This window comes from Solanum dulcamara, chromosome 4 (genome assembly GCF_947179165.1).
Source record: "Solanum dulcamara chromosome 4, daSolDulc1.2, whole genome shotgun sequence".
NCBI lineage: Eukaryota > Viridiplantae > Streptophyta > Magnoliopsida > Solanales > Solanaceae > Solanum > Solanum dulcamara.
Window position 1 is genome coordinate 72,782,130 of NC_077240.1, and position 20,353 is coordinate 72,802,482.

A 20,353-nucleotide genomic window follows, 5' to 3' on the forward strand; every position below is an offset into this window, starting at 1 on the left:
ATCGAGGAGATTCATTTGATAAAAAATTATATTGTTTATACATTTTTTATGCATATGTAATAAATATTGACTATCTTTTGATTACTTTGTGTGTTTACATTTTAATATTATGAAACCCCTTATTGAAAAATTCTAATTCCACCGTTATAATTAACTGGTGTAAATTTGAATTTAAACAAATAAATTAAATTACACTTTTTTTTAATTTAAAAAACGACAACGTATCTCTAGGCAGAGTCGAAGGGCTGTGAATGATCCAGATTGGACTGAGAAAAAAAAAATCCTCCAAAGCAGAAAATATAAAAGTTCTATATTACCCTCATGTTAGATATAATCAACGGTCTACTATCTCTTCCTGCACTTCCATCATTTGATCAAACGGTCTAAAATTAACCAAACGAAATATTCTAGGGTTATTCCTATTACACTATAATTTTTCTTTTGGCAACAAACCAAGTCTTTTGATAAACCCCGATTCTCTCTCTCTCTCTCTCTGTAAGAAGACTTTCTCTCTCTAGAAAGTTCTCTTTCGTTTCATTTTTTTCTGTTGCAGAGATGGTGAAGGGTCCTGGACTTTACTCCGATATCGGCAAAAAAGCTAGAGGTATTTCTCTTTTCGTTTTCATTTCATTGTCTTTGGCACTTATATGTTGTTAGGATTCTTCAAAAATATTTGTTGCATCGTTGTCGGATTCTCTAAAAATGTAGTACTATTTTTGAAATATTCGATACGCACCAATAGATGTTTCTGAAAAGTCCGAGCAACATAGTTTCGTGCTACGGAAATATGTTGTTCGGATTCTCAAAAAATGTACTATTTTTTGAAAAATCCGATATCCACCTGTTGATTATTTTGAAGAGTCCGAGCACCATTATTTGGTATTACTGATGTTTTTTTGTTGTTGTATTGCCAATTTTTTTGTTTCTGGACGAAGTCATTTTCATTACTGTTTGGTAGTTCTCCTGTCTCAATTTTTGCAGCACTGTCTGAATTTCGAGAGATGAAACTTTTTTTTAATTTGAAGGTAAATTTGGACCTGAGTTGTTTCAAGTTTTTAGAAATGTATTTACATAGTTGGAAACTATGAAAAAAGTATTGTAAATTACAATAATTGATAATTTTAAATATTAAAAATGCATATGAAAATTTCGTGTTTGAGCCTTAATATGAAAGGTGCTACATAAGTTGGGATGGAGGAAGTATATAAACCTTTATTTGTAAAATTCAAATATGGAAGATTGGTTTTGAAGAAACAAATATCAAATAAACTTCATGTGTGGTGGTAATTGATGGGTATTATATCTTTTTGTTGTTGTTTTTAGATCTTTTGTACAGGGACTATGTCAGTGACCATAAGTTCACAATCACTACATACAGCACAACGGGAGTGGTCAGTTTCTTTCTGGATATTTATATGATTATCATTCAAACTTTTTGCTTATTGTTCATTCATGATTGTGTTTTCTAATTTGTAGTTTCTGTGGTCAAGTATGTAATTTTGATAAATTTTACGAGTATACAGGAAATTAGAAGAAGTTAAGGTGTGTGTTTTGGTCTTATGCTGCTCCTAGGAAGATAGGGGAAGAAACTAATTACTTTAGGAAGTGAAGAATGAGATGTCCTGTAATTTACATTTTGCCTGCATCATGCAACTGGCAGTTATTTCCATCTCCTGGAATGGAAAATCTAGGATTTAAAATATACGGGTTCAATATTTAAGGTTTTAGCATTGAATCTGTTGTATTTTTAAAATTTTGGTTCATATATACTATTTGTTGAATTTTAATGAAATTTTTCACACAAATTTATGCTACGAAAAGTATCGGATTCCGGTACCAAAAGGCTGAAGCCTCTGTCTATTTGTTAGCCCCTCTATTTCATATTAACCGAATTTCAAAAGCTTTTTTTATTGTTCAAAATAGTTGAATTGTTCAAAATTCAATATAAATATTTTAAAACTTTTTCCATGTTTACCCTTTCCATTAGGGAAGTTTTGTAATTTTCTAGGAGTAAAACTACACTACTTACAAAGTTATACTCCAATAAATGACTTCTTGTATTTATGATTTCACATTTAATCATCTTTATGAGGTTGATTAAACAAAAGGGTAATAAAGGAAAATATGGTTCAAATTTTGTTCTTGAATGCTTTTCTTAATATGTGTGCATTAATTTAGAAATTCAGTTAATATGGAATAGAGGGAGTACTTTACTAACTTCCAGCAGAATGTATGTAATTCTCGGGAAGGACTTCCTCGGTATTGCCTCACAATGCATGTAGTGGATGCTTCACATTCTTTGAAAATGATATCTTGGTATTGAAATTGTTTTGTGGTCAATTAAGACGTTTAGTGTATGTTGCTAAAGTTTATGTCTCACATTTCAGGCTATTACCTCATCTGGTCTGAAGAAAGGTGAATTATTCTTGGCGGATGTTAGCACCCAGCTGAAGAACAAAAACATTACCACTGATGTAAAAGTGGACACCAATTCCAATGTGAGTTCATTTTTTCAGCTTGATTATTGGGTGCTAATAATTGTTCCCTATATTTAGTAACTTCTATAAGGAGATACAATAGTGAATTTATATATCTTTGGAGATGTTAGGTGCACAACATGTTTGGTTGTGAGTTATATTGATCTGCCCACACTTTGATTAAACTTTCTCAATCATTCAAGTATCCTTTCCCCCAAAAATATAACCCTCAAAAATCAAGAAAACCGATAGTAAAATTGAAGGGTTCCCACTTCAGTTACTTTGTTACATTTTTTACCTTATGGGCTGATTTAATGCTCTGCGAGCCCATGGAGTCGATAGCTTTCTCCTTGTTTTTATTGAAAGATTGTGTTTGTTAGTTTTGTTTGGTGTCTATGATTTGTTTTCACACTTGCAGTTAACAATATTAATATGTTGTCCAATAAATATAAAGCTGTAACGAAATGTTAGGACAGCCACTTTACCAATATCTACTATAGTTTTATGTGTGCCCATTTGCGCCCTCTTCTCCATTTCTCTGTTGGATCTCTCGTGTAGACTAGCTTTTATCCACATAATGGCATCTTAGGCGTTAGCTTAACATTTTCCCTGGTGTTGATTATGGCGATGCAATGTGCATGCTTCCTTAATCTAATCTCCCCTCCCCTGATGTATACCTCCAAATCCAAACTTATAGTAACTGAAGACTGAATTGTCAAGCATGATAATCAAGACGAGTTTTCTGGTAGTTAAAAAATAGAGTTTTACAATCAATTTCAAAGGATAGTCAATTGGAGAGGAGAATACATGTGAGTTATCTAGCTTGTTCTCTACTCTCCCCTGCTCTCTGCGCTGTACTTTCACAAGAAGTTCTCTGTCTTCTTCGGTTTCGAATTTTCAACTTTTGAGACTCACTGATTGGGAACTTCACAAGTTCAAGTTTGTTTCGTCAATCTGAGCTGGGGCGGTACAAGAATATTCTAAATAACTTGGATTGAATGATGCAGGTCTACACTACCATCACTGTCGATGAACCTGCACCAGGACTCAAGACAATTTTCAGCTTTGTCGTACCAGATCAGAAATCTGGGAAGGTACCATTGCTTTTAACTGTATTTCTCTGCTGTTGGCTGGTAGTTTAGCGAATTGTGTGATTCTAAGCAAAAGTATTATGTTACAGGTAGAGCTCCAGTACTTGCATGAGTATGCTGGGATCAACACTAGCATTGGACTTACAGCAAGTCCTCTAGTCAACTTCTCTGGCGTTGCTGGAAACAATACCGTTGCTTTGGGCACTGATCTATCATTTGACACTGTCACAGGCAATTTCACAAAATGCAATGCTGGTCTGAGTTTTTCTACTTCTGATCTGATTGCTTCCCTAGCATTGTAAGTATTTAAGTGATATCCTCCTTGGCCATAGTGTATATGTTACATTCTTCATGGAACAAAAATCCGTCATTTAGCCATTTGTCCCAACTGTCAAGTGATTCCTTGTACCGTCTTGGTATTCTGTCTTTCTGAAAGAAACACTTTTGGGATTTGAATTTTTTCATCCCAGCTAGACTAATGAATCATTTGTCTCCTCTACTGATAAGATGCTATATTGAGTTGAACTACTAGATCTGTTAGGGTCATTGTAAGTAGTTTCCCTCCTCTTTCTCCCTTTTTATCTTTTGAAGGTTGCCAGCATATCCTTAATGTTGAAGAATATAACATTACCAGTTTCAGAAAAAAAAGATGCTATATTGAAATGATATGACGGCTGTATAATTGCATCAAAGTTCTAGAATTTTGCGGAAATTGTGACATTGAGACCAACATGTTCCATCATCATCTTTGTTGTTTTCTAATTTTTGAACCTTTTTGGACTGGGTACTAATTTTATGCAGGAATGACAAGGGTGATACTGTCAGTGCTTCCTACTACCACACGGTGAAGCCAGTGACAAATACAGCTGTTGGTGCAGAGTTGACTCACAGCTTCTCAAGCAATGAGAACACACTGACCATTGGGACACAGCATTTGTTGGATCCATTGACCACGGTGAAGGCTCGCGTTAACAGCTATGGTAAGGCAAGTGCTCTCATCCAACACGAATGGCGACCAAAATCCCTCTTCACAATATCTGGTGAAGTTGACACCAGGGCAATTGAAAAGAGCGCCAAAATTGGGTTGGCTGTAGCCCTCAAGCCATGAGTCTGCTACTACCTTACAGAAAAGTGAGTGAAGCAGTGTTGTTTTGTATGATCCTGAGTAATAAATTAGATAGATTTGTTTCAGCGCATTATCTTTCTGCGCCGGTGAGAATAACCTTCAGCTGGTAATGCAAACTCATGAATTTTTGCTAATACCCTTCCTAAATGTTGATTGAGGGACCGGTTTTTAACTTTTCACCTGGGCTTCATCATTCACGTGATTGATTAATCTTTCTTTGATCATTTTTTATTGTATGAAGACTCTCCCATTGTGTTGGTGTGAGTTACGGCACAAAACAAACATCTTTTGGCCTTTCTTCTTTCTTATTCCCTTTTAAGGACGCGAGTTTTACTGCGAAAGACTTTATTCAATATTTCTCAGTTCATCTATCCTCCATACCCTCCTTGAAATTACTATTACAAAGTATCAATGAACACTTCGAATCGCACAGCTATCTCTCCCACTTTCACTAACATAATACATGTATAAGATGATTCGGAAAATCTCTCTTTCTCTCTGCTTAGTGATTCTCTCTTATAGAAATTTCAAGGCACTCGAAGACTTTCTGACCTTCCAAGTATATATGTACAAAAGACACCATAATGTCAGCATCATAGCCTAAATATGTTCCCTTGAAGCAAACTGTTTTTTTACCTCTGCTCAGCAGTCACATCCTCTGGCTCATGAAGAATGAAAACAGCAGATGAATTAGAGGAGACACTAATCTCCTTCATTGTATCAAAGTATTGGGTGATCAAAATCATGTCCATGACATCCTTGGTTGATGCCCCTGGAACACTTGTAGAGAAGCCAATCACACTTTCTTTAAGCCCTTCTACGATAGCTTGTCGTTGACGAGCAATTCCTAGCCCTGCTAAATACTTTGATTCTGCTTCTCCTTCTGCTTGCTTTATCTGCAGAATCTTCTCTCCTTCAGCCTTCGCAGATGCAGCTTCTCTCAATCTTGAAGCTAGTTTTCATGAAATTATCAGCTCATGTTAAGAGTGTTATGGTCTACATGATCCATCAACATGCTAGCAAGACTTGAATACATAATTTATATGGTTCAATACTTGTAACTTTGTAAAAAAATGGAGATTTATGCTAAGATGTGATAAAAAGGGACAGTCTAGTGCATGAAACATCTTGTGTTCACGCAGGGTCCGGAAAGGACATCCATTACCGACTTTATGGCTTGAACTGTGATCTAGAAGTTATACATGGAGACAAATTTATGTTTGCTTCAATGCTTCCTTTCAATGACAAGATGTGATTACAAGCACCAAAAACAGCAAGCAAGTATCACGTGCTGAAACCCAAAAAGTGGTTCTAGTCCAAAAAAAACAAAAAGTTGGACAAGAAGTCTCTTCCAACTTTCCCCAAGAATATTATGAAGAAATGCTAACTACTCTTTACTTCCTTTTAGAGGGAAGAAAATTAAGACTATGAAGTATTAAGGATTGTTAGCCATACCTGCATTTATCTCATTCATTGAACTTTTCACTTGATCATCTGGTTCAACATCTACAATAAGAGTCTGAACTATCTCATATCCATAAAGAGACATTGCCTAGGTAATTCCACGAGGAAAATCAGATATGAATTGATATAGTTTCTTCTGCTTGTTTGCTTAAAAGTTGCAGTAGTACTTGCTAATATAAAGAGAAAGATACCTTTTCGAGTCGCTTCCCTACTGTTTTGGCTATCTCAGTTTTCTGTTTAAAAACTTTATCCAGTTCCAATGTTGGCACAGTTGCCCTAATAACTAACAAACATCAATAAGAACCTACTCAGTACAGAAGCTTTTGGATGGAAAAAAGAAAACTACTTCATATGAAGTTTGGCAAAGTTTTATCATAAAAATCATCTGTTTACTTAACATAGCAGAATGGGAAAAGAACACATTATAAGAGAGGAATATGACAGAAGGCAAAGCAAAATCTCTTCAAATAGTGACATTCACTATATGCCCGCACCTGATGTTTATACTAAACTATATTAATTTACTATGATGAAGTTACAAATTAAGATGAGAATACGTTTTAGTTAACCGTGGTTTAGTGATTGGAGTGCATGTAAATACATGTGTCATCTATTCATTAGGTTGGTGCAAACACCAAGAGCGGGTTTAGTATGACTTGCTTGGGACTTCAGTAGTGTGGGGAAGAAGTGGACATTAAGGATGTAAGCTGTATTAATATCAATTGCTTTTTAGATCGTACTGCAATACGTTTCGATAAAATAAATCTTATAGAAGAAAGGTCATAACAAACAGATAAAGCTATGATGGACAAGGATAAGAATTGCATCCCAACCATCAAAGACATATGCTTGAATCTGCTCCTTTATGTTGCTTAGTTTGTAGAAAGCATCAGCTGCCTTGTCTGCCAAGGCTCTGTATTGGATTGAAGCAACCAAAGTCACAAAAACATTATCCTGAAAATTATAGCTTTAATGAGAAACAACTAAAAACAATTGCTTTACAAAATAGTTAAAAGTTCAGACTATCAAAGAACATTGATTGCACATCATTTGGTAGGATAAGATCTACATATATTCTTCTGCCCTCTCCAGACTCCACTTGTGAAATTTCACTGGGTATATTGTTACCCTAGTCATTTCAACAACTTTTTTAAATGATCAAGACATCAGTTTAGTGTCAACTCTTAGGATCAACCACATCTTTCAAAACTCGTGATAATAGGCCCGCTCCTTAACCTTATCCACTTAAAATATCAGGCTTAGTTCACTTTACGCGAGGCTCAAACATCTGATTTAAGTCATAAGTCCCTCGACTTTTGTCACTTGAACCAAGTCCCGGAAGCAACTAGCGATTGTAACTTCTAGCAACGTATAAACATGGTAATTTGCACAATCAAATATGAGATAAATTTAATCCCAAAAATTTAAATAGAAATAAAGAAAAATTAAAAAGACAAATATGCAAACCTTAGTCTTGGATTCACATGTAATGTCAAGTTGTTGCACTCTTAGTGAAAGATAACCAGCTAATTGACTTCCAAAACACCAAGGCATGAAGTGAAAACCAGGACCAAGAACATCATCATACTTGCCAAAATTTTCTTGTATAGCAACTGTGGATTGATCCACTTGAATACAACCCAAAGCTTGTCCCATAACTACAACTAATCAATTAACATATAGTAATAAAGAGGATAATATTTTTAGTAGAGTCTTAGGTTTATTTGTTTAGACATGACTACATCTTAACCGTAGAAGTGAAGGACAAGATTCACAAAACGTTTTTCTTTTTTCTTTTTCAAGAAAGGATTAAATAAAACAAAAGATAATTTAGTATACCAATCACTTGATTTTCAAATAATTAGGGTTCGTTTGGTTGGGTCTATTTGATAGGATGTATAAGAATACTACTGATATTAAATTTGAAGAATAATGATTGGTTGCAAATTTAAGTGTGATATTAATTATATATTTTATTTGATATTATTTTTATATATAGTATATGTGGTACTATTCTTATTCTAACCTACTTTATTTATTTAATATAATAAATCAAACAATCGACAAAAGATAATATCAAAATTATTACTATACTGTATTCAGTATTATATATCAAACTATCCGAAGGTGATAAAAAGTTGATCCATGTCCAAAGTGGTACTGTGAAAGTTGAGCCACTATCTACTTTAGGATAAGATCTCAATAAGTGTGCAAAGAGAAAAGAGTCGTTTTCAGCAATAATTGATCAATTTGTCATCATATCCGAGCACCATAAATAACCTATTTATCTCAAAATCTCTGTATATTATATTTTCCTCAAATTTCACTCACTTTATTGTTGTTGTTGTTATCCCAACACCATACCCCGATTTGTGATTTTGTGTGAAAAATATTTTTCTATCTTTTCATATTTAATTGGTCAAAATTTTAATTTTTTTTTTATGAGAAGAAGTTTCTTACAAATGAAAATTATGACTTTTTTTAGTGAAAGTAAAAAAAAAAAGTTGAACACATTGATTGTATCATTTTCATCCTCCAACACACCTCATTTTCATTCCACAATTTCATTTTCCATACCTTTTACCTCTAGCCCACTCATATAGTATTTGTCTAGATTATATATAAATGATTTGAAGATAATATTTTTTGCTTACCTATTGAACATAAGAAAATAAGTAAGTAAAAGAGAGATTGAATTTTTACCATTTGTGTGACTATAAATCATTTCATCAATGATAAAATGAAAATTTAAAAATTAAATTATTTTCAATTATGGAAAAATGACATTCTTTCTAAGATGAACTAAAATATAAAATGTGCTACGTAAATTAAAAAAACGGGAGTATATATTTTGCATTCATTAGTGTAAACTGGAGGTGCCGTAACTTTCACTAAAGATGGTTCCTTCAGGGAAATTCTTATTAAGAAGGTCCTTCGAGCAACAATAAAATTGACTCTCAATTTAGACTTATGAAGGAAATTTTGGAGCAACAATAAGGTTGACTCTCGGTTAAGATTTACGAAGAGAATTTTAGAGCAACAATAAAATTACTTTTATACGGCCTATAAGTCAATAATTCAAGTCGTAAATTCAACTATTAATGTTTGCATCAAGATAAATTGTCTACATTATATTTTTTGAAGTGTCCACCCTTCCGTATGATACCCCAGATCATATGTAAAAAGGGATGCTTCGTAGACCAAATTTGTCCCTTTTGGCGTTGTCCGATCAAACATGACCAACTTTGGGAGAATGCATGAACACCTTGCTTGCTTATCTTTCAAGAACAAAAATTTACACTCATCTTTATTTCTCTTAATCTAACATTTTTTTAATAATCATGGTGTCCAAACCAACTTTCCTACGCCTTAACCAACATTGTTTATTATCATAGAATAAATAGGATACTCATGCGTGATGATTCGTAATTTTATTCTTCTTTTTCTTTGAAGAAGAGGCTGGTCCAAATACAAAGATTGCCATCATCATAGAATTTTGATCATCTGTCAAACCACAAATGGAAAGAAATAAAAGTACACTTTCCATCTGCTATAACAAGAAGATTGCAGTTCAACATTTGATATTTTTTTTTTACCCTTTTCTATGTGTTAAGTTATATAAACCTGCAAGTAACCAAAAAAAATAAAATTCCCTTTCATTTACTAGTTCCCCCCTATTGATGTGGTCTGAAGAGAAATAGGAAGAAAGTGATTTATCTGAGACAGAAAATATATTTACTCTATGGTGCTTACACTACTCTTTTCAAGTAGTAGTTAAGCGCTCTCACAATCACATCATGTAAAATGTGTACTCCTATTCCCTTGCCAGTCATCCAAGCATAAATGTGGGCACAACAAAATATATTCATAGAGGGTTAAAGAAAAGAATGGTACAAACAGATTACTGTGGAATCCCGATTCTATGGTTTGCCATTTGGATTTGGTGAATTCTGAGGAAGTTGATGACGGTATGGAGAAGCATGAGAACCATTTGGAATCGATAGGCTTCTTGGATGTTGTTGTTTTCCATTCCTTGAGAACGATCCTTGCGTTCTAAGGACATTTCTTGTATTTGGGCTTGATCCAACTCGGTCTGCTTGCATGGTCTGAAAATAGTAGGAGGAGCTGGCCATGTCCTTGAGGTTTGGCAAAGGCTTCAAGGCTTCAACCACATCACTCATCATAGGTCTGACTTTGGGATCCCGGCTAAGGCATCGTGCAGCCAACTGTGCAGCTTTCTGCGCGCCTTTTATAGAAAAATGGCCTTCAAGTCTAGGATCTATCAATTTATAAAATCTTCTTTCACCCAAATATGGTCGTGCCCACTCAACAAGGTTGTGTTCCCCGTTTGGACGGTTCTTGTCCATTGATCTCCTACCTGTCATCATTTCAAGCAGAACTACACCAAAACTGTAGACATCACTCTTTGATGTCAAATGTCCTGAGACAAAAGAGTGGCACGCATTTAATTAAAGTTCCACTCAGCAGATGTGAGAAACATTCAAGAGCTTTTCAACTGTGGTTCAGATCATGGAGTCATACAGAGACATTGATAGAAAAAAAAACTATATAAAAATGATTTGTAAGCAAACTAGCAGCCAACTAGGTTAGACTTGAAGCGACACATAGAATTTGATAAAGATGAGAGGGCCGTCCAAGTAAAAAGTGAATAAGCATTGTAGGAAGAAAGAAGCAACCGAGATCTCAATCTTACCTGTCATCACATACTCTGGAGCTGCATAACCATATGTTCCCATGACACGCGTAGAAACATGGGTCTTGTCGCCCTCTGGAGCATCTTTGGCAAGTCCAAAATCAGAAAGTTTGGCATTGTAATCCTGAGAGAATGTGTTATTAGAAGAATGAAAAAAATGGGCGAGAGATCAATTTGCCAATGTGTTTGAACACACCGCATCTAGCAGAATATTGGATGTTTTGAAATCACGGTATATCACTGGTCTTTCTGCTTCCTCGTGAAGAAAAGCAAGACCTTTTGCTGCACCCAATGCTATCTTCATGCGGATGGACCACGGAAGAGGCAGAGACCCTGATAATAAATAAATTATTACAAAGTTTCATAAAGGATATGCAAGGACATGAACATCTACAGCAGAAATCAAAGATAAGAACATAAATATTTGTTCTAAAACTTCATAAGTACTAGCATCACTTCACCAGATACAGACTGCAATACTGAAAATCAAAAGAGATAAAAGTCTCATATTTTGCTTAATCAAGAAATATGCTAAATGCAGAAAACTGGAAACATAAAATGCATACAAGAGCAATTAAGGTTAGCCTTTGGTGTAACCATTTGTCTTTCCCAAGAATCACCAAATCCTCCCAACTATGATTGATAGTGGCCGAACCATAGATCGTACTGAAAACGCTCATGCATTGCACCACTCAGCTGAAAGATACATGAACTATAACTGCCAAACGAAGATCAGGGAATTCTTGCAAAAGTGTAAAGGCAATCCGACATCTACGTCAATTGACAAACTTTGCCTAAAGTAATCCTATAATATTCCTTAAGAAGCCAATCTCAAATGCCTCACTTTAGGGGGTTAACAGGGGTTGACCCATACAGTGTCAACTTGGTTTTCCTCGAGTTCAAGGATAGATCAAGCCTAATGATCAAAATACCCAGCGTCATTTCCTTTAAATATGTTTTATAAAATGTTATTTCTGAATGGGATGATTAACTGCCTTTCTTCCTGAATAGAATGTACCCTCCTACACAAAACCTAAAGTCAGCACCCAACCCTCTCTCTTCCTCTCTTCTATCTCTATCTCTAACTGTATCAGCCAAACCCCTTTTTCTCTATCTCCAATCTACGGTACTGGTGCCCTTCTGGCAAACTAGTTTTTTTTTTCTCTCTCTCTCTGACCTACACAAAAACTTGCTCAGACTATATCACCATCCTTTTGTTCATCACTATCATCCCGACCTCCAAACTCAAATCCTCACTTTCACACAACCTTGTCTACATTGATTCATCTGCATCTTCAGGAATCAGTAGCTACAAGGTTTTCTGGAATGAAAGAGACAAATTAAATGGTCAACAGAAATAATATATATTCCACTTAGGAGTGAAAGGATAACATAGATATATATTGCTCAGTTTCGAGCAATAGAAATAGGTCTTGCTGATTTCAAATGACAAATTAATCATTCTTAATTTCTTATCATGTGGCTAATATCACAAATGATTAATTTCTTTAACCAATGTCTTTTTATTTAATTGGAAATGGATTTTTTGTGAAGCATGTATTGAGTATCACAGACAATCAAGCTAGCCAGACTCAATGGGGAGGTCAAGTTCTTTTTTATTTTTTGTTTACAACGGTGGTGTTCGGTCCTGCTTGTGCACACCCCAACTAATTCACCAGGTGTCTGCTACTTTCCCTTTCCACCAGCACAAGTACTGAATAACTCCTACCAAAGGCTTAGGCAGATGAGAAGAAATCACCTAGCGATTTTGCTTCTGCTGGGATTTGAACCTGAGACCTCATGGTTCTCCTCCACTTCATTGACAACTAGGTCACACCCTTCTATTGCAAGGTTTAGCTCAAGAATTACAATCTCCAAACTAGCAGAACTTGTAGGTTCATAACGTTTAAGTTCACGCTCAAGGCTGGTACTTCAAGCTAGGCAAAGTGAATCAAAGTCCTTGGTGACTGACTAGGAACCTCTCAATTCTAGCTCTATACTTTATGGATTATGTACTGTCAAATGAATCTTCATAAAGCACTTAGAAAAAATGAGGTAAACCATAAGAGAGAGTATTTCAGTTGATGCTTGAATTATCTTGTCACACAACTCCCTTCCCCTTTCTCTGTCTGATTTCCTGTTTCCTCTCTTTTTTCCTTTTCTTTTTCCAACCAAGCATCAAGAAAAAACACAACTAAACTTGCTTAGATAATTTACTGTAGAACTGGAAAATATTTCTCTTCTATGCAAACTGAACATATTATCATAAATGGTGAATTCAATCAATATTTTTCATTGTTGTTTCGCAATCACTAACTGCTATATGGAAAGTTGGAAACATATTTACCTTGATGCAATGTGAAGATGTTACACAAAGGTGGGAATAAAAAGAAAGATAGCAAGACCAACACCATCACTTCAAAAAAGTCTCAAGACTAATGCAGTTAAAAAACTTGGTCACATCTCCAAATGGAAGACTGCTCTCTTAAGTCAATCAACATTCTAGACATACCCATATCAAGAGAAAGTAACAATGATAAAAACTACTCCCGCCCTGCCCGAAAGCAGGACATTGCCAACGATCAAATCACTTTTGGACCAGTGGTATTTGTATAGTACCTTTTTCAAGATTCTTTGTACCTCAAGGACATAAGTAATTTTTATTCCGTTGGCAGAAAAGGTACCTTTTTCCCATGATATTAAAGAAACTAAACACTAGAAGCAGGATATATATTCTAATAAGCAGCTTCTGCATCCTAGCAAATTGACACTGGTCATGAAAACAAAGTATGTAATGTAGGACTAAAAGAGCTGACGAGATTGCCGAAGTAAAATATGAAGACTGCCTATGAGGTTTTTTCCTCAAACTCATTGGATGCAAATTTTGCATCAGGCCTTCAACTTTCCAATGTTTTTAATCTGAGGCGCTAAAAGAAGAAAGAAAGCAGACTCCCAAAAAGATTGTCGCTTGCTAAGTGGACAAACTCACTGTGGTTTGATTTGGGATCAGGAAACAATGTGAGAAAATCCCCCTGTTAGTAGCTTTGCTAATATGGAGAACTCCATATTACCATTCCAACCATAAAATTATGAGGCACTGAATTGTATTATATCTTAGGGAATACATTTTCTAATTGTTAGTGGAACATAAATTAGTCCCATCTTATCTTCATAGATTGTTCAACAGCAACAAGAAAACTCAAGTTATATTCCGCAGGTACTGATATGCCACGTGACTAAAGCAATTAGTGGTTGCAGAGGAGGTCAGCATGATCTTCAAATATAATCAAAAGTCAAAGAATGCAACAATGTAAAGCATATCAGAAAAGGGTCAATTACATACTCCTGAACAGATGGTTTTCCAAGCTTCCTCGAGGCATAAATTCATAAACCAGCAACCTCTGATCATCTTCAATACAGTAACCAATTAGTTTAACCAAATTGGGATGAATGAGGTCACCAAGGAAATTTACTTCCGCCTGCCAAATGAGATAATAATTTAATACAAGCCAACATGAAAATAAGTAAAAGCAAAAATAAACAATACAACGTAAGCTTTTAATAAGATCAAGAGAGAAGCACACCAGCCATTCTTTGTGACCCTGAAAACCATCATGATTTAGAGTTTTCACAGCAACAGTAAGCCCTGTTCCTGGTTTAACAGGTGCCGTCCCATTCTCTTCAATCCAACCCTTGAACACACAACCAAAACCCCCCTCACCGAGAAGGGATTCTGGTCTGAAGTTTCTTGTAGCCAACTTCAAATCATTGAATGTGAACTTCCGAAGCTGCGAAAAAACTTTAAGTTCCTCTTCGAGTTTGGAGGTGGAAGAATTACTTTCAGCATTACTTGTGGTTGTGGATGAGATAATAGGAGCAGCAGGCTGGTCTATGCTTGTATCATTTGTGGATTTACTTTCTGCCAATAATGGTACAAGATATTAGGACCACAAGCACTAACTACCATTAAAAGAAGTGTGTTATTTAGTTTAATCTTGAAAAGCCCTTAAATTTTCCTATCAGTTAGGAATAAAATAAAGGGTTTGAAAGAGCTACTGAAGCGAGTAAAGGTGTAACTATGTTAAGTACTATCTGTGCGTGTGATACAGTATTTCTTGAGTCTACAAAGTGGGTATTTTTTTACTGTTTTGTTCTCATTTCTAAGTGGACAATGATCCGATGACATTATATTTTTCTTCAAATCTTTGTGTAGTCTATGCTTGCATCATTAGCAGATAAAGTTTCAATCTGTTGTTCTAATCTATAACTAGATGACATTAAAAGTCTAATTTACCATCTCTTCCTCAAGTAAACAAAGAAAATGGCTAAAATACCTTTTTCAGGTAACAATATATTCATCAGCACAAAACTTGTGCTAGCAGCCATAATTTCAATTCAGAATGAATGAAAAAAATCATCCTTATTAATCTTACAAGGATTCAAAACACCTTGCATTTCTTTTTTTCCACACTCCACCATATGTATTTTGGGATGAAATTCCATCATTTATTTTGTCTTACAATACCTCCTACATTATTCCAGCACCCCACGAGATCATATGTATTCTAGGCATGACTCATCTAAAGACCAGTCATACTTAAAGAGCCGCCAAAGTTGGTCAGTGACTCCACAAAGAAACAACAACATACCCAGTGAAATCCCACAAGTGGGTCTGGGAGGGTAGGGTGTACACAGACCTTACCACTACCTCATGGAGGTAGAGAGGCTGTTTCCGAAAGAACCTCGGCTTAAAAGTCACAGTTCCAAGTTCGAGAGAAAAACAATATATATAGCATAATAAAATAGAAAATAAAAAAATGCAAATTTAACAAGACAAGAACAATAACGATAGCAAAGTAATGCGATAATCAAAGGCAATAACAACACAATTATACAGGCATGCCTAGACCTACGACCACCCTAAACCGAAACACGACAAGACACCATTCTATCCCTACTAGTCTTCTAACCTAATCCGCGACCTCCACTCGTTTCTATCTAAGGCCATGTCCTCGGTGATATGTAGTAACGTCATATCTTGTCTACTCACCTCTCTCCAATACTTTTTCATTCTATCCCTACCCCTTCGCATAGCCCCCAAATCTAACCACTCGCACCTCCTAACAGGGGTATTGACACCCCTCCTCTGCACATGCCCAAACCTTTTCAATCCTCTTCTCTCAGCTTGACTGCTACAGCTTCCACTCCCACCTTCTCCCGAATAACCTCATTCTTGATCTTATCCCTTCTAGTGTGTCCACACATCCATCTCAACATCTTCATCTCCGCAACATGCATTTTCTGAACATGAGAGTTCTTTACTGGCCAGCACTCCATTCCATATAACAACGCTGGTCTAACCACCATTCTATAGAACTTGCCTTTAAGTTTAGGTGGTACTTTCTTATCACACAGGACTCCAGAGACAAACCTCTATTTCATCCACGCTGCCCCAATGCGGTGCGTGACATCATCATCGATGTCTCCACTACTCTAGATGATGAATCCAAGATATTTAAAGTTTTCTGTCTTGGGGATAGGTTGGGTGGCAAGCCTCACTTTCATGCCCTCTTCATCCATCGCAACACTAAATTTGCACTCCAAGTATTTTGTTTTGGTCCTGCTCAAACTGAAACCTTTGGACTCCAGCGTTTGTCTCCAAATCCCCAACCTATCATTAACTCTGTCCCGAGTCTCATTAATCAAAACTATGTCATCCGCAAATAGCATACACCATGGAACCTCCTCTTGAATAGACCGTGTTAGCTCATCCATCACCAAGGCAAAAAGAAAAGGGCTCAGCATAGATCCCTGATGTAATCCCATCTCAACAGAAAAATGCTCTGAGTTACCTCCCACCGTCCTAACCCGAGTATTAACTCCAACATACATGTCCTTTATCGCCCTAATATACACCATCGAGACACCTTTAGCCTCCAGACACCTCCAGAGAACATCCGTCGGGACTTTGTCATAAGTCTTTTCAAGGTCAATGAACACTATATGGAGATCCCTTTTTCTTTCTTTAAATTTCTCCACCAGTCTACATAAGGTGAATTGCTTCAGTAGTCGACTGCCCCGACATGAATCCGAATGAATAAAATATTAATTCTATCAAATCAAGCTTGTGATTACAAATTTAAAATCACAAAATGTTGAGAAATTGGTGTTCACAAGGCTCAAAGGAAAATGAAAACTTAGACTAGAATGAAGGAGGTGCTAACGAATCCCACAATCTGTCGGAAGTTGTTTCGTTCACCAGAGAGTTATAACCTTGCCATTTTATACAAATTCTATACTAGGTAATCATATCGGCAACTGAGAGAGGATGAATAACAGAAAACAAAGCATTGCTTCATCTCTTCCATTAATTGTCGACTCAAATTAAGTTTTTCTTGCAGCTTTACATATCAGAGGCGAATAAGTAATCAAAGAAAATTGCAACACAGGCAAGCATAAAAAAGGGCAGCCCGGTGCACTAAAGCTCCCGCTATGCGCAGGGTCCGGGGAAGGGCCCGACCACAAGGGTCTATTGTACGCAGCCTTACCTTGCATTTCTGCCAGAGGCTGTTTCCAGGCTTGAACCCGTGACCTCCTGGTCACAAGCATAAGAGAACAAAAAAGAAAAATACCAAGAACAACAAGAATGATGTGAGAAAGCAGCACAACGCTAATGTCAACATCATTATCCAGAAACACAAATTCATAATTTAAGAAAATTGCGACTCAGACAAACATAAGAGAGAAGAAAAAAAGTACCAAGAACAACAAGAATAACGTGAGAAAGCTGCTTAACGCTAAGTCAACATCGTTATCCAAAAACACAAACATTGTTACCTAAGTTGCGTGGACTCTTCACTTTCGATGCCGAACCCATGTCGGATTCTCCAAAAATACACTACTTTTGGAGAATCCGACACACAACCATTGACATTTCTGAAGAGTCTGAGCAGCACAGATTGTTACTCTTGACATGACTGTGGCCTTGCAAAAAGCAGCCTTTATAAGTTCCCTAGGTTTGTTCTAGTAATACCTCTTCCAGACCCATAACAAACTAATTACTTTCACCTATCAAAAGAAGTAACGCCTCTTCCAGAATATCGTTACCCATCTTGAATTTCTTTAAATTTGATTATTAGCTTCTCTGCGTTATTATCATCTACTTCTACCGCTAGAAGAAACATGTGGAAGCTTCTTTCCACATAAAATTTTCAATTATTTACTTGCACACCAATCGACAAAACTCAATGCATTTCACTACTTAAGAAATGGAGAATAACACTTCAAAATCACAGCAGCAAACAGTCTCAAGTTAGCAACAATAAGGCATGCCCTTAAGGCTCAAAGAACAATTTCCAACAACAGCAACAAAGAACCCTCTTCATCTAACCTCTTTTCCCCAGTGACTATGAATGTAAGTAACAAAAATTCTTTATAAGATAGGATCAATCTTCAAGGAAAACCAATTGAAAAAATGCAATTAAAATTTGCAAGCATAACAAAATAATGGAGCTTCTTTAGAGTGAGTTCGAAATTACCACAGCGAGTGCTGATGCCACTGATGGAAGTATCAACTTTAGATCTTGAGGAAATACAGCTACTAATAAACCTCAACTTAATCCAGCAACCAGTCTCCTCCACATCCCCTTCTTTTTTCTTCCTTCCCTTTGATTTCTCTACATCCCAAGATTCCCCCTTTACACCATCACCACCTAATCCCATAGTTAACAATACCAAGAATCAAACTCAAAAATCATCAAACCCCCACCACCCCTTTCCAAGATACCAACTTCAAATCAACCCCCTCCCTAATACCTGCACCCCCTCACACAAACCCCAAAAATCTGACCTTTTTCCAAACCCTTAAATTATCAGCTAAATAACTGAAGCAAAGTTCCCTAAATAGTACAAACATGACCTAATGGAGACCCAAAAAAGGAATTCCAAGTATATACACTTCCTTCAGAGACAAATCCTCCAACACCCAAATGAAGAAAAAAGTATAATAAGGGGGAAAAAAGACAAAAATAATAAATATACAGATGAGATAGCTCAGACCCAGTTCAAAAAATCAAGAAAATATGACATTAAATGCTTCCAAAAGAGCTAATTTTAATTCAGATCACACAACCCCTCTTGACCTTCAAAGAAGAAAACTTGCCCCCAAAACACTGTATAAGATAATTCCACTTCAAAAAGTGCCCTCAAGAAATGTCTGCTGGCCCAAGGATACTGAAATCTTAACAAAAAGACTCAAATATGCTGACCATTTCTGGCTCCTCAATCAGAAAAAGATACACATAGTAATAAAAATAATTATTTTATAAGTAATTAATAAAATTAGTAGGGAGGTGGTTTTGGGTGTGGGTGGTGGGGTGATATATGTCTAGGTACAGGAATGTATGTCTGTGTGGACTATATACCTGTTATTTCAGAATTAATTATTTTAAAATTTTTATTTCATATAAGATAATAATAATATTATAATTTTGAAATAATTAATTCTAAATAAGTTATTTTGCAATTTTATCTCAATTAACATATGATAAAATTATCCTAAATTAATTTCAAAATTTGTTATTCCTTCTCCATCATACGAAACGAATCTTAAAGTGCACACATAAAATTATTCTAAAATTATAGTCATGAAATTGTAAAATCTAAACTAACTTATTCCATATTTAGAGATGGAACAATCCCAAATCGGATAAGATAAAATAAGGTGTCTTGTGATTAAATCTGAAATAAACCTTATAGAGAAATAAATTTATGTTGTTAATCAAATAACTTTGAGCCCGTTTGGATGGACTTAAAAAAAGTAACTTTTATGTATAAAGTGCTTTTAGAACTTTGAAGTGGTGAAAGTTATTTTTATAAATAAGCAGTTGAGTGTTTGGATAAAAGTGCTTATGATGTGAATTGTAGGGTTAAAAGAATAAAAAAAAGTAGTTTGAGAATTTAGTTATAATATAAAGGATATAAAAGTAATTTTCATGGTCAAAGAAAATGACTTTAAGCACTTTGGAAAAAAAAAGTTAGGAATCCTAACTTTTCATTTCTGACTGACTTTAAGAACTTTATGACTTAAAGTCAGCATTAGGCAAACACGTTCAAAAGCTAAAAAGAGGCTTTACTCTTAATCTTAAAACATTTTATCTTACCCCACGTACCAATTGAACGTGAGTGTCTATGTACAAGGTTTGCAATCATAAGCTAAAGAATGAATAATACTATAAATTAACTACCTTCTAAAAAGTAAAGTTTAGTACTTACTATTTTTTTTAATTCTAATTAAAAATTTATATATTTATATAAAACATGTGCAAATTTTGAAGAACCAGTAGCCTTAAAACTTTTAATAATCTCAGTTAATCTTTCTAAGTTAGTAAAAGTAAAAGACAAACAGATCTATACATAAAGGTCTTTGTAAATTGAATAAAATTGAATCTGATAACTCATAAAAAATGCTATTAATTTATTG

At 35.4% G+C, this 20,353-nt stretch overlaps 3 protein-coding genes across 3 annotated transcripts; 1 reads left to right on the forward strand and 2 right to left on the reverse strand.

Moving 5' to 3' along the window:
• Positions 1 to 445: 445 nt before the first annotated feature.
• On the forward strand, positions 446 to 4,873 carry LOC129887567 (mitochondrial outer membrane protein porin of 36 kDa). Its single transcript, XM_055962718.1, has 6 exons — positions 446 to 604; positions 1,324 to 1,391; positions 2,388 to 2,498; positions 3,485 to 3,571; positions 3,658 to 3,866; positions 4,370 to 4,873. Exons 1-6 carry the CDS (start codon positions 556 to 558, stop codon positions 4,674 to 4,676), a joined length of 831 nt encoding a protein of 276 aa, XP_055818693.1. The 5' UTR covers positions 446 to 555; the 3' UTR covers positions 4,677 to 4,873.
• Positions 4,874 to 4,980: 107 nt separating this feature from the next.
• LOC129887568 (hypersensitive-induced response protein 1-like) lies at positions 4,981 to 7,934 on the reverse strand. The gene is made up of 5 exons (XM_055962719.1): positions 7,626 to 7,934; positions 6,992 to 7,112; positions 6,350 to 6,441; positions 6,150 to 6,246; positions 4,981 to 5,646 (listed from the first exon to the last, which is right to left on the reverse strand). Exons 1-5 carry the CDS (start codon positions 7,812 to 7,814, stop codon positions 5,327 to 5,329), a joined length of 819 nt encoding a protein of 272 aa, XP_055818694.1. The 5' UTR covers positions 7,815 to 7,934; the 3' UTR covers positions 4,981 to 5,326.
• Positions 7,935 to 9,870: 1,936 nt separating this feature from the next.
• LOC129887566 (serine/threonine-protein kinase PBL34-like) lies at positions 9,871 to 19,208 on the reverse strand. The gene is made up of 6 exons (XM_055962717.1): positions 18,411 to 19,208; positions 14,457 to 14,791; positions 14,216 to 14,351; positions 11,069 to 11,205; positions 10,873 to 10,996; positions 9,871 to 10,599 (listed from the first exon to the last, which is right to left on the reverse strand). Exons 1-6 carry the CDS (start codon positions 18,592 to 18,594, stop codon positions 10,079 to 10,081), a joined length of 1,437 nt encoding a protein of 478 aa, XP_055818692.1. The 5' UTR covers positions 18,595 to 19,208; the 3' UTR covers positions 9,871 to 10,078.
• Between the last annotated feature and the right edge of the window lie 1,145 nt (positions 19,209 to 20,353).

Coding starts and splice junctions, on each gene's coding strand:
- LOC129887567 (XM_055962718.1), top strand. CDS start 556: ATGGTGAAGGGTCCTGGACTTTACTCCGATATCGGCAAAAAAGCTAGA. Junction 3,572..3,657: donor CAGATCAGAAATCTGGGAAG/GTACCATTGCTT, acceptor ATTATGTTACAG/GTAGAGCTCCAGTACTTGCA. Junction 3,867..4,369: donor CTGATTGCTTCCCTAGCATT/GTAAGTATTTAA, acceptor AATTTTATGCAG/GAATGACAAGGGTGATACTG.
- LOC129887568 (XM_055962719.1), bottom strand. CDS start 7,814: ATGGGACAAGCTTTGGGTTGTATTCAAGTGGATCAATCCACAGTTGCT. Junction 7,113..7,625: donor CATGTGAATCCAAGACTAAG/GTTTGCATATTT, acceptor TATAATTTTCAG/GATAATGTTTTTGTGACTTT. Junction 6,442..6,991: donor TCAAGCATATGTCTTTGATG/GTTGGGATGCAA, acceptor GATGTTTGTTAG/TTATTAGGGCAACTGTGCCA.
- LOC129887566 (XM_055962717.1), bottom strand. CDS start 18,594: ATGGGATTAGGTGGTGATGGTGTAAAGGGGGAATCTTGGGATGTAGAG. Junction 14,792..18,410: donor TGGCATCAGCACTCGCTGTG/GTAATTTCGAAC, acceptor CATTATTGGCAG/AAAGTAAATCCACAAATGAT. Junction 10,600..10,872: donor TCCAGAGTATGTGATGACAG/GTAAGATTGAGA, acceptor CTTTTGTCTCAG/GACATTTGACATCAAAGAGT.